The sequence below is a fragment of the Mesitornis unicolor genome, unplaced genomic scaffold (genome assembly GCF_000695765.1).
Source record: "Mesitornis unicolor isolate BGI_N332 unplaced genomic scaffold, ASM69576v1 scaffold3817, whole genome shotgun sequence".
NCBI classification, from domain to species: domain Eukaryota; kingdom Metazoa; phylum Chordata; class Aves; order Mesitornithiformes; family Mesitornithidae; genus Mesitornis; species Mesitornis unicolor.
Window position 1 is genome coordinate 29,125 of NW_010194178.1, and position 14,144 is coordinate 43,268.

The 14,144-nt window shown below is 36.2% G+C and overlaps 1 protein-coding gene across 1 annotated transcript in view; it reads left to right on the forward strand.

The window, feature by feature from the left end:
• SRBD1 (S1 RNA binding domain 1) overlaps positions 1-10,785 on the forward strand; it is a gene marked incomplete at its 3' end in the record, with an annotated part of 28,395 nt that extends 17,610 nt beyond the window's left edge. The window contains exons 10-13 of the mRNA XM_010187700.1: positions 2,388-2,495; positions 8,176-8,333; positions 9,521-9,611; positions 10,678-10,785. Coding sequence (XP_010186002.1) covers positions 2,388-2,495; positions 8,176-8,333; positions 9,521-9,611; positions 10,678-10,785 — 465 coding nt within the window. The remainder of the gene's footprint in view (positions 1-2,387; positions 2,496-8,175; positions 8,334-9,520; positions 9,612-10,677) is intronic.
• Between the last annotated feature and the right edge of the window lie 3,359 nt (positions 10,786-14,144).

Here is a 14,144-nt window from a genome sequence, read left to right on the forward strand (position 1 = left end):
TCAAATAATGTCTTGGAGGAAAATGAAGCTCCACTTTTGGTGCTTCAGGTCTAAAAGCCGAGCTGTGCCCTTCCTGGAACAGCGGTTAATTAATACATGTGGTTCTTAATGTGGGCTGTGTTAATTCTCTTGATGTACAGTTTCACCCTCTGAGGTGTATCAGTAGTCCAAGCCATTTGTGCTTATTGTGGTCCCTGTTGTGAGCACACGCATGTGGAGAGCTGATGAGCAGAGTAAGATGATATTATTTATATGGGGTTTTCTAGATAGGGCTTCATTTAAAGGTCTTTGAAACAGCTCTTGATTATTTAGTCAAGAAAAATCTGTTCTTAGAGGGAAGCTTAACTAGGCTTCGATGATCTTTAAAATTATGCACACGTGCTTTTGCTTTGTTTTCTGCAGAGAAGTGCATTTTTCTCTTTCCTCATGAAGTACTGGAATGATTAAAATGCAATATTTGCTATGATTGAATTTACTGTTTGGATATTTTTGCATTTGTAGCAATTCTCATATTTCTAATGGAATGTTGCCCAAATAACTTTAATTTGTATATAGGCAGGTAATAAAAATACCTGCAGTGATAAACTATTTCCAGAGAAAAGATTTGCTAACTAGTTTTAATGGATGGAAGAGATTGCGAAACAGCTGCCACATTTCCAAATCAGTTCTTATTTGTGCTGAGGATAGTTTTTGGGGGAGTGTAGTCATACTTGCCACCTGTAAAAACTTGATGTTTATAGAACTGGATGGCAATAAGGGTTTAAAGCCTCTGCCAGTTTTATATAGGTATGGAAAGAGTCTCTAGTTACGAATAAGTATAATAGAACTATTTGCAAAAACTGTTAAGAAAGTGATGAGGTCATGTGGCTAAGCACTCACAGCTCTGGATGTTGTAAAACTAAATAGTGAGCTTAATTCTGCTCCCATGTCTGTCTGTGTTAATGCAGTGTTGACTTGATCACTAATTTCTCAACTTTTATATGTGCAGGCACTTAGAAAAGCTGTTTCAGGAAACTGTAGATCCCCTTAAAGAGCTGAAAAGCTGTCTGGGTAGGAGCAATTTAGGATTCTCAGTATTTCTGAGTGAGTGCAACTAAAAGTCAGAAGTATAATTCAGTCCTGATTTGCCTTGGCCTGCACCTGGATGCATTATCAAATGGCCATAATTATTTTATTAAAAAAAAAAAAAACAGCTGACCAAAAAACCCCTTAGTAAACTTACCCAGACATACTCAAAACTATCTATGTATCTCACTTTTCCAGTCAGGGACCTAGGCATGTTAAAAAATACAGTAAAGGAAGACAACTTTGAATATTATCAGTATTCTTAAAAGACTTAAAACTGGTGAACTGTAATAAAAAATGCTCATAATCTTTAGTTCTGTGTGAGTATAGTATAGCTGGCTGCGTCTCCTCAACCCTTTACCCTTCTCATTGGGTGGATTTGTTTGTCAGCTGTGCATGTTCAAAGACTTCCCCCTCTCCCCCACAGTAATGCTGCCCAAAGCAAAAAGATCAATGGAATCGATAGCTGGGATCTCTGTTCCTTGGAGCTTTGAAACTGAGGTGTCTTTTAGGACAGGTTTTGAAGTAATTGTCATTACAGCTATGACCCCTGTGCACATTTGCTTTAGAAAAGGGAATGCTCCAAAGAGTTTGGCTTAGAAAATGGTTGGAAATAGTCTTCTCTTTGATATTGTTTATTTTGTTTTCCCCTTTGCTAGAATATTATTTATGATTTAAATATATCGGCAACAGGTAAAACAGGAAAAGTACTTTGCAAATTGTTTTGATTTGGTTGGTTGATTTGTTTGGTTTCTCAAGGACTGCTGCAAAACTGATAGATTTCATTTTGTGTTTGAATGAAAATACTCAAAGCATTTCAAATGAAATTGGAATTTGATTTCATTAAGTGACATTAGGTTAGCTCTTGATTCTCTGTCTGGACACAGTTGCCTTATATCAGCAGTTCTGCAGTGACATTCACAGAGGATGTTTAGTAATTTTTTATGTCTTGAGGAATAGCAAATAATGCAACCCTAATGGTAGTATGGAACCAAGTTCTTTGTTCAGTTGTGGAAAGCTTTGACTTCTCAGAGTGAAGAATGACATTTTTTTCGGTTTTCTTTAAAACATAAAATATGATTGCTTTCTAATACCTAACCTAAAAAGAGAGAAGATAGGCTTTGTCCCTTATCTGATAATAGAGCCATGAGCAACTTCTCATTCCATTCATGTGAAGCTATGATTTCATTGCCTAATTACTGTAGTAATTCTGCAGGACATAACACTCAATGTAGATGTATTTTTTAAGTCCCTTTTTCTCTTGTTTTTTGCATATGTTCTTAAAATATTTTTTTGATTTTTCCTTTTCTATTCTTTTGCAGATGGAGACCAAAACAATTTTTAAAACCAGAATTAATGAAGATACTACGGAATTCAGTAGAGGATGCATATAAACGCCTTATATATCCACTCCTCTGTAGAGAATTCAGGTAAGCCCAGAATGAAAGTGTGTTTTCGTTCTATCAATTTCTTAACAATTCTTTCCCAAACTTTGTATTAGAATATCTTTTATCCATCTGAAAATACCAGCATGTTTTTAATCCTCTATGCTTACAGATGGAATGAACTATGTAATCTTGGCTCTGTAGATATAATTTGGGACCCTATCCAGTTTAGGGTACGGTAGAGAAATAATCTTTCTGTGAAGGCGTTTTACATTTTTACTTATTTGTTGCTTGTACATTTATCTAATAAAGTACAGTTTAGATCTACATAACCGTAATAGTTGCATCTTTATACTTGTATTAGCATAAACCTGAGTATCACTGAATTTTCCCACTGAAAATTTTCCCACTGAATTAGTCACAGCATTAGTCTGGTACCATTTTGCGGGCTCTAGAAAAGTCAGTAAAACTTATTTCTGATGATACTGTAGTAATGATGTCATTAAAGTGTCTCTTCTAAGATCTGTAACATTGTTCTAAATTTAAAGGAAATTTAAAACTGAGTATCAAAGAAAAATTAAATAAATAGGGTATTTTCACAGTGTAGTATAGGAGTTTACCTCATAATTGAAATTATTTCATGTCTAAAAGCCTGCATTCTAATAGTGAGATCTTCTAATGGCTAAGAGTACTGATGGTGTGATTCTTCTCTTGAGTACACAAGAAGCTCCCCAAAGCATAACATGTTTGATTCTGGCAAGGCTTTCTGATACCTGACCTAAATTTTAATACCTGTTTTGAGGTAGTTCAAATGGAGTTTATCAGAGAGACCCGGTTTCTTGGACGAGAAGTAGTGAAATGACTTGTATCAGAATGACATGTGTTGGTTATTCAGTTCCTAAAATCAGGTATTACATTCTGAAATGTAGTTCTTACATACCTGCCTGGCTGTGCTTTTATGTTTCTGTTCAAATTGGAGTTGATTTCCTGGCACTTCTTTTCCTGAGCATCATTGGCTGGATGTTCTGTGTTCTTCCCCTCTGAAAAGAGTTCTCAGCTGAAGTTTTGAACAGCAGATATTTCTAATGCCTTTTGGATTACTTCACTACAGCGTGTTGTGTTTGCTCATTAATTTTCAAGCAAGATTGCTTCACCTCTTTCGATTAGTGACCCTGCTTTTTGCTGCTGTGACTTTTCAGATTTTTGAAATTGCTGAGTTCACTTATTTATTTGTGACCACAGTACATGTAGCAACTTTAGGGAATGCACTGTCTCTATTGTTTGGCCAAAATGATGGACATCATGATAGTGACTCCAACTGTTGGCTTCTGTCACGTGAGTGTTAAAGTAGTTGTCATTCCTAGCCATCTCTACAATTAAATTCTTCTAAATACAGAAAAAAGACTTACCTTTTAGTGGGGCTTTATCATAAATAAGCAAACTGATAGAAGGGTTCTTCAAGACTTTTTATTGTGTTTTTGCTTTGTGGTTCCTACCGCAGGACTGCTGTGGCCTGTGTGTTGCGTGTAACACTGAGGGCTGCTACAGCAGAAGGTTGCTAAAGATCTTCTGTTCCCTTAATTTAAAAAAAAAAGGGCCCCATCAAACCTGACCTTGAATATCTCCAGGGATGGGGCCTCCACCACCTCTCTGGGCAACCTGTTCCAGTGATCTACCACCCTTATATTGAAGAACTTTTTCCTAATATCCAACCTAAATCTACCCTTTTCTAGTTTGAAACCATTACCTCTCATCCTATTACTACATGCTCTGGTGAACAACTCTTCCCCAGATTTCTTATAGGCACCCCAGATTTCTTATAGACATTATAGGAAATACCTATAAAGAGGAATGCTTAGCACCTGCCAGTAGTATTCCTGGTCCATGACCACTTAACCCTTATCCTTCTTTTATTATCTGTCCACCCACACCAGAAGCTGATTTTTCATCTCTTGCAAAGGGGCTGCTAAAGTATTCAGTACCTCCTTAGCATTAGTATTTCCATACCCCCCCCACTGTTCTTTTTTAATTTTCTTTTTATTATCATTAGATCTTAGACCAGAAAGTTTCCAAGAGTGTGCTGAAATTTCTGGTGCTTCTAGTGATCAGAAGAATGAAACTTGCCAGCAAGACAGTTACCTTATTTATTGTTTAATATTTCCTTTCTTCCACTCTGTCAGATACCATCATTTCTTGTATCTGGTATAATAATGTCCAGTGTTGCTTTTGGCTCTTTGAAATACATTTTATTTTGTTGCGGTACTATATGGAATGGTTCCATCAGGATTTGATGCAATTGTGGCACAGACCTATTTTTTAATGGATAATCCTTTCCTAATTTTCCATACTTTCTCCAAGTGAGTGCTTTCTCCCCTCTGTCTTCAGGGACACAAGCATTTCTCTGTATATCTTGTTTCACACCTGAAGCTAGTTTGCAGATATTTTTCCACGGAAAGGATTGCCTCTCAGACTGTATATGGAAGTGGGGAGTTTTAAATCTCAATTTAAAATCTGACTTTTATAACTTTGAATATAGAAGTTATTAGGTCGTGATTAGGTTATTTGCTTTTATTACAATATACCTGTTAGTGATATACGGTCTGGGTATGTAATAGATTTCAAGAGAGGGGCTTGAAATTCTGTCCCAGTTGATACTTTTTCATAAAGTAGCAACCAAAGAGTTTTGTGTTGTTTTTTTACAAAATAACCATTCCCCTTGTGTTTAGAGAGAAGGACTGCTATCTGCCTCTGCCACGTTAATGAGAGTTGTCACAAATGAGAAAAACATGAAGCTGGGCATCTTGCCATTTGGATGAAGCTGGTAGTGCACTGAAAAAGAGAAAGATATTAGATTATTTGAGGTAGCTTGATATTTGTTTAAGGATCAAATGACTATCCCAAACTTGAAATTAAGAGCCAGTACTTGGGACAGTAGATCATGTCATTGATACAAGTGTTGAGTGAGAGACAGTTAGAGAGAAAAGAGAGGTCTATATTTGAAATTAAAAAATACAGGATATTATGTAATAGAAGGGACATACGTTATGTTCCCCCTACGCACCTGGCACTTGCAGTAACATTTCCTGTTACTATAAAAGTTTCTGTATATCCATGCCAATTTTAAACATGATTTCCATAAGGTGCACTTAACTAACAGCATGTGTTTTGGGGCAGTTTTAATTCCTGCACAAGTCTCCCTTCACAGGTGGACTGATGTGAATTTGCAGTGTGGGAGGACTTGGTCTTGTGGGCAATAGGGACTCTATCTCTGGGACAGATGGAAAGCTGGAACTTGACCTGTTTCTGTCCCTTCAGTCCAAAGAACATTCAGCCTTTTCTTGTTTACTCTTAATAACTTTTAAACTTAATTTCTATGCCCGTGTGACTGGTTGAATCTGTTAAGCGTGTATGTAGAAGATCCATACAGTTGCAAGTCTTAGGTATTTGCTTTGTTGTCTCTGATTTCTCACAAGTGGCATCAAGCTGTTCTGGTGGTTGCACAGGCTGGAATTCAACCAACATGTCCAGCTTATGTCCATGGACTCTCTGGAAGAAGCTCGTTCTATGGTTTGCGTTGTTTTTGTTTAACTTTTTAAAGAATAGGACGGAGTATTTTATTATGGAAAGGTGCTGCAAGTCTGAATGACCAGGAAGTGAAATGGCAACTGGAATTCACTGGAGATGAGTGTGAAATGATGCTTGCAAGGCGAAGTATTTATCTCTTTATATAGAAAATTACGAGCTCTGAGCTACTCTGACAGTTGGGAAAGACAGTTTGTCACTGTGGAAGGTAGCTTCACATAAATGTTAAGTGCTCAAAAGAAAAGGTTATTTAATTAAGGAATGAAGACTAAACAGAGAATCATTGATATAATTGGACCATATTTGGAATATTATTGGCCATTTTGGTCTCTTCATCTTTGGAGGAAAAATAATATTGGAAGATTCATTTGAACTGGAAAAGGCTCAGTGAAGGGGAACAAGGTATAAAACAATTCCTATGTGAAGAAGGATTGACTAGGCTATGACTCTTCAGCTTGAAAAAGAGAGGACTTGGAGATGACTGGCATATGAAGAGTGGCACAGTGTTTCTAGGGATAAATTTTTACTCTTTTACTGTATAGGACTTAGGAGGCCATGAAAAGAACCAGCTTCCGACGAAAAGGTGACAGCTGGTTGTAACAGTTTGTGGACTTGCAGAACTCACTGCCAACAGACTATGTGGATGCAGGAAATGTGCATGGGTTCAATAGGAAACTGGAAAGACGGACAAGAGATCTGTTCTGGACTACTAAAGATATAAACCTTGTCAAGCTCAGGAAGCTTTGAGCTGGCAATGGTTGGAGGCTAGGATAAGATTCTGAGACAGGTATCTTAGTGCTGCTGTACTAGTGCTGTGCTCTTGTAACACTGTGGGATGAGACAGGACTGAGCTGGTTGTTTGGTTGATTCCTGGGCAAATTCAAGTTAGACCCTTCAGTTCTTCCACATCTCAAAACTGCTCAGAACAGCTTTACATTCCATCATGTGAAATAACCCTTATGAGGGTTGTCTTTGAACTGTTTGTAGCCTGCTTGTCATGCATTGATTGACCTAAATAACTTGAGTGATTTCTTAGAGCGTTAGTTAACTGGAATGCAGGTTGTTTTTTCTGTAAATATAAACCCAGGTATTGCTTTTTTCAGTAATGTGTAAAATGAGAAGGAGAATAAGGGCACTGGCTACCCTTTAAGTTATATGAAGCCTTTACTAGATTGCTTTTGCTTGCCTAATTACTGTAGTTATTGACAATTGAAAATGGCGTTGAGTACCTGCAAAAGAAAAAAAAAAGGCAGCTAGATGATAAATATTTGTCTCCTCATTACTTTTTCAGTTTTACTTTTTTTATGTAAGGTGCCATACCATGACAAAAATACTTCTCAGCGATTGTCTTACTGGCCACACCTGACTAATAAGATGTCATGCATCTTGTACACCTTTGCTCAACAAGACTTAATTTGTTTCTTGTAACACTCTTCAGTAAGTGTTGCTTAAAATCATTGAAGTCTGTCATTAGTGCACCAACTCACTTCTTCTATTGGAAGAACATGGAAAAGAAAGGTAGGAAACATTATGACTCCATCAGCTTTCCAGTTGGTTCTGAGGAAGCAGAATACCCTCCTAGAAAGACCTCCAGTCAACACACTTCTGTGATAACTCTTAAATAATGCAATTCATAGACAAAATTAAAATGCCTCATGAGTCATTGTGTGTTAGCAAGTAATTAGATAGGCCCCTCCAGTTTCTTTCTAGTACCTCTCAGCCTAAATGATCATCCTTTTTTTGCTGGGTAGTGATTTTTCTCCAGAACTGGGAAGCTAGAATGAATTCAATTCATGCTGTCTTCAAATCTACTTTTTGCAATCAGCTTTGACAGAAAGCTGTTGTGTGCTCAGAATGATGAGTTGATGTTTGAATGTTAATTGGTATGTGTACATTCCTATAGGTGTTTCTATTATACTCTTTATGTTGATTTACTTTCTTAGAACCAGAATGAGATGATCATATAGCTGAACTGTTGTTCTGTTGTTTTTTTAAAGTGTAAGAAAATCTGATTGGAAGAGTAATATTTAATTAAAGATAATGAAAACGTGATTGGAAAAAGCCTTATAAATTTGGAAAATTTCAGAAGTGTATTTGAAAGCTAATTGAGGGGAAAATGTGTTTTTGCTTTCATCTTTTTAAGATCAAAGTTGACATCTGATGCAGAGAAAGAGTCTGTGATGATGTTTGGGAGAAATCTCAGGCAGTTGCTTTTGACCAGCCCTGTGAGGGGCCGCACTTTGATGGGAGTGGATCCTGGCTACAAGCATGGCTGCAAGTTGGCAATTATTTCACCAACCAGTAAGTTTCAGTTTCAAATGTTTTTTGAAAGGACTGATAAAACTATATTAATTTCGAGGAAAGGAAAATTTCAAAACCTACTTTTTATCTTTTTATAATTTTTTTTTTGTTAAGCTTTTAGTGTTTTCCACACATCCTGTCATGCAAATTAGTTTCTTCAGGCTTAAGGTTAAGTTTCTGGCACCTAGATTCCACTGTGTCCTTTGGTGTTATTACTTCATTCTAAATTAGAATTTAAAATCCCTTCTGCCTTCTTGAATACAGGTTCAAATGATTGAGCCTCTCACTATTCAGCAAAGAGAACACCTGGCATTTTTATTGTTTAACAGAGTTTAAGTACTTTTGGTAACTTAGCCTTTTTAATGGGTAATATCTTGGACATCTGGACGCTTTATCAGCCCTTTTTCTGTAGTCACATGTATGTTAATGTGAGAAATCAGAAACATTGTATTTGCAGAACTTTTTAGTTTAATTTTTAGACAAATATATAACAGAACCTCTCCAGTTCATCCTAGTCTGATCTGGGGAAACATACCTCTTTAGGCCCATGAGAAAATGGCTTGTTTTCCTTTTATTTTCTCATGGCTTTTTGTCTAAGAATATATCCGCTCAGGGTGGGCGTAAGGAAAGGTGGGTTCTTGACACATGTTAAAATGGCAATTAATGTGCAAGATAAGTGTTAATAGCTTGCATTGCACTATAAGATATCAGTGTCAGTTTATACAGTTATTTACAAATGTGATAGATGTGACGGCGAGAGCTGGCATTGGATTTCTAGAGCTCCTGCACTGCGAGTCCTGAGACTACATTCCTAATTTTTGTCTCTACTGGATCTGTAAAATGTACTACACTAGAGCAATACATCTTTTGCAGTGAATTGCTGGTTTTCTCTTTGATAATACAATACACTTTATTTGCTTAATATGACTGGTTGCTCATTATTTTTTATGTGGATATGTCCTCAGGGAACTAGAAAATGTATCAACTCATTTTGCTTTGGCACCCAAAGCATTTTAATTCTCTGCCTACCATACATTTCTTCTAATTGGATGCAAAAATAAAAGAGAGAGATGGCTTATTAAGAAGCTTTCTTAGTTAATTGTCAAATTCATTTTAGTAGTTCCACAGGATATAGCTTTTAGATCTTTGTGTTTTTTACCAAGTGACTTTGCCTTTCATTGTTGTAGGTCAGATACTCCATACTGATGTTGTTTACCTGCATTCTGGTCAAGGATTTAATGAAGCTGAGAAGATAAAACGGCTTCTGCTACAGTACAAGTATGCTAAAGGAATTTCCATTTATTACTCTTTCTTACCAAATGTAATGAAATTCTTCACTATATAAATACTTGCTTTTGGTTGGAATAAGAGTTCTAATGATTTCACTGGAATTATTATTTTTTCTGTAGTTTGGAGCTTACTTTTATTTTTTTCTTTCTTATACATGCTTTTATGCTATGTATATGTTAGAAGCATATGAAATCAAGCCATAGCTATGACTAAGGCTGCATGCTCCGAATATATCCTCATAAAGCTCTGTCAATCTATTTATTTTTAGGAATAGAAATTAACATTCAGCTAAGGAATAAGTTTAGCCTCACTTTTCCTACCCCTCACAACCCCTAAACCACTCATTGATCTTTCCCTGTTCCAAAAGCCACATTTATAGTCTTTGTAAGAGTTTTTTACTAAGCAAAGGAAATCCTGCTCAGATAGATCTCCAGACAGACTTGCAAACAGGAGCAGCATGGTTAAAGGGTTATTGTATCCAACTGTTTTAGGATCCCCTGTGGACAGACATCTGGTCCACTGAGTCAGCTGCTGAGCTGCCACAGCATACAGTCCAGTTTCTTTAAGCATTAGATTTGCTCTAAACAAGGTGATTTGATGGCTGACTGGCTCTGGTGGGGCCAGTCAGAGGCAATGACCTTGCAAGCTGTTGCAAACTATGATGTTCCCATTAAGGAATTAAGATTCTGATTGCTTGGGCTTCTGCCCTTTTTCATGACTCATAACAGACGAGGGAAATAGGAGGTAAAACAGGTTTGAAGACTGTAAATAACATTAATTTTTTTTAATATGAAGTACCATTTTTTTTAATTTTCTGCAGATATTACCACTGTTCAATTCCATTACAAATGAGTGAAAAATTTGATTCATCTCTTGATATGTCACATTGAAAATCTGTTAAACACAATGTAATATTACTAGGAATATGTTCTCATTAAGTCAGGGCTTTGTGTTATATAAAATAAGATGTATTGGTCATTGTTGTGTATTGAATGCTATGTATTAAAAAGTTCAAAAGAATAATAATTGTTTTTTGTTTTTACCCTGTGCAAAGCTGTAGCACTGTTGTGATTGGCAATGGCACAGCCTGCAGAGAAACAGAAGCTTACTTTGCTAACTTAATTATGAAGAAATATTTTGCACCACTGGATGTTGTTTACTGGTAAGATCTCTTTGCTTGAGAGGATATTAATCTGTTCAGCATATTTTAATTTAAAGTTTTAAATGTAATTTTTTGATGTGTTTCTTTTTGTTGCCTTGTCTGTCTTTGACTCATTTCTGTTGCCTTTATTTGAGTAAAGTTTGACTCATCCTTCTAGCCAAAAGGAAAATGGCCATAGCTCTAGGGAGCATGAAAGTAGCTCTCCTGAGTCAGTGAGAGGGACTCACTGAAACATTTTGTTTTCTCTTCCTGAGGTTCACTCTGATGGTATTACCATTGTAACAAAGTTTGTGAGAATAGCAGCTCAAACAGCCAAGGACCTGTTTGGCATTGTGTGTTTATTTCTTAATAAATGAGGTTTAAATGCAAATTATAGAGCTTGTGTTGTCTGACTGTGGTATAGAATGCTTGCTAATCCTATGAGTATTAAATGGTCTGGAAGGAAATATTTTGTATTTATCCTCCTCAGACTTCAGATTTTGCCCACTAGTTTGTTGAACTCAAACTAAATTATTCTGCTGTTGATTTGGATGGAAACTGTACTATATCACTTTCTTTTCTCCCATGCAAAACTGCTCTTATTTTTTTTTAATTATCACCTTTTTTTAAGAATTTTTGGTCGTTTACCTTGGATTATCTTTTGTGCTGAAGTTCAACAGCAGTATTTACTTTTCACTGCCTTAACATACTGAAATAAGTTATCTAAATTTCTGAAAAAGTTATGGCCTTTCTCTGTTTCAACTGCTATATGCATTTAATGGAGCTTTTTCTCTATAGATTAGGAAGTTTTCTTACAGAGATGTTCAACAAATGTATTATTTCTACTAACTTATGCTATCGTTTAATTGCTCTTGTTCTTTATTTCCAAATAAGTTTGGAGTAAGATCTGATCCTTAAATCTACATTTTATTTCAGGAGGCATAGTAGGGTTTTTCTGATTGTGTTTGCAAAGGAAGGAGGCTTTTCAAGCTTCTGAAAAAATAGGCATCCTCTTTCCTGAATCCAACTCAAAATCAGTGGATTTTTAATGACAGTAGAGAATGGAAAACACTTCAGACTGTGTGATTTTTGGCAAATGTTTAATTTCACTGTTGTTCACTTCATATAGTTTAAAAATCCAGTACGTTGGCATAAGCACTTTTTCTGAAAGAGTAACAGTGATTGTATTTATTGATCATATGCTACAAAACATACATGACTAGTTTTTAGAGAATAATTTATTTATATAATACTGTGGCAGATGGTTTTCTCGCTGTGTTCTACTCTTTTTCTCCCTGTTCACACTCATAAAATTAGTTCAACACTATAGAATTTGCAAAATAATTACTGGTATTGCAGTTTATTTGGGGCCAATAGAGCTACCAAGTTCTTGGAACTGATAAAAGCTCTTGTGAAATAGGAATTAGAATAAAAGCCGTAAGACTTTATCAAACTGGTTGCTTTTTATAGTAGTGACAGATAATCTTATAACCTTCCGCTTTTTCTGAAACTTGTGATATTTATAGGAAAAATACATAAAAGTAGTAGTTTAACCTGCAAGATTAATTCCTGCAAGTGAAAATCAGTATGACCACAGCCATTTTTGTTTTCAGTGTATATTTATATGCTTTTCTTGTGCTGATGAAAACTAGTCCCTACTTCAGAATTTGTATGCTGAACACTGAGGTACTGCATATTAAAATAAAAATCAGAGGAATGTAATTTTTTTCTTTTGTACTGCATGCTATAGTTGACATATGTGATGCTGTTGAACTTCGTGGACTGCTGTTTATGTGTGTATTTATGTCTGTGGGTTTACAAGTAAGCTGGACTTGTAGTCCTTGTGTCTCTCTTCACATTTTGACAGTCTGGACTGTTTTTCTTGAAGGTTGCGGTTCCTATGTTGCCTTTTCTGCTCATCTAGTTGCATGTGCATCTCATGACATTTTCCAGTGCTGGGGTTTCCTGGCCATGCTGCTGAATGCTGCAAGGTAGCCACCCTGCTTTCTAGTTCCACAAAACTTTCTCCTTAATCTCCTTGGTATTTCTTAGTAACAGAAAAAAATGATGAGTCCATACATCCACCCCTGCCTCCTCATAATCCAGCAAAATGCTTGGAATTTGTATCAGTCTGAGTTAAAAAAATGTAAGTGATACTTGCTAAACGAAGAGCAATTTGTACAGAATTATAATTTGAGCAGTAGGTGAGAGTAGGCATACACTGTGAAAACTGTTACACCTCTTGAGGGAACTGTGAATGATGGCTTGGAAGAATGTGCTCTGCTCACCCCCAGAGCACACACACTCAGATCACAAGAAGAGTTTTCTGTTTCCATGTACAAAGTCTTCACTTGGTGTTTTATTATGACAGGGGAAAACGAGAGCTTTGTGTGTACATGGGCTGAATACAGACCTCTAATCAGTTCTGTGGAAACCTATGGTATGGTATAAACCGTGTTTCAGTTGAAACCTCTAAGAAACAATTTTAAGTAATGTTGGAACAATTTTTTAAGAAGATCTGCTTCAGCAGGTTGCAGTTTTAAGTAAAAAAAATGGATTTACAAATCACTTTAGTGTTTGAACTGTAAAAACAAACCAAAAACCAAACCAAACAAAAAAGATGAGAACAAAAACTATCCGGTACTTAAACTGTAGCAGAATGAGTCAGTTGCATCTAACATGATCTCCTTTTTCAAGCATTCAGCCTCTCCTAGTGATGCCCTGAGCTGCATGAAGGTGGAAATCCTTGCCCAGCAAAACAGAACTCAGATCACTGCTGTGTGCAAGTTTCAGAGAATTGCCAGTTGTATTTGTGTTTACAAACCTTTTCTTTAAAGGAAATGTCCAAATGTAAAGTGGCTTGGCAGATGAGTTTGGATTGTTTTATAGTGCTTTAAAACCAAAATCCCAATCAACTTCTTAAGCAGTCATTCAGAAAAGCGGCTGATAGAGAGACACTACAGACTTTGGCTTTCTTGGCAAATAAAGCTTGGAATAGATGCTAATTAATTTTTTTTTGTTAGAAATGGAGAACAGGATGAGAAATTATTGTAAAACAGTAAAAACCTGTTCATACTTTTATGTCCAGTTCATCATATGATACTTGGATCATGCATTTCAGGGTAATAAGTCTGTAACTTTAGAAAGGAAGTGTGTGCAGTTGATGCATGCACAAATAATATGGACAGGGATGCACTGTAATGAAGCATAATGATAATAACCAGCTGAACACTTAATTGATTGCATGTATGTGCTGAAGTAGTCTCTCTACTAGTGAAGTCCTGTGCAATAATTTCAGAATTGTGCATGAAGTTATTGCTTGGCTTCAGTATCTGACTGTAGCATGCACTTAACTACAGCTTTAAATGAGAACACTCTTT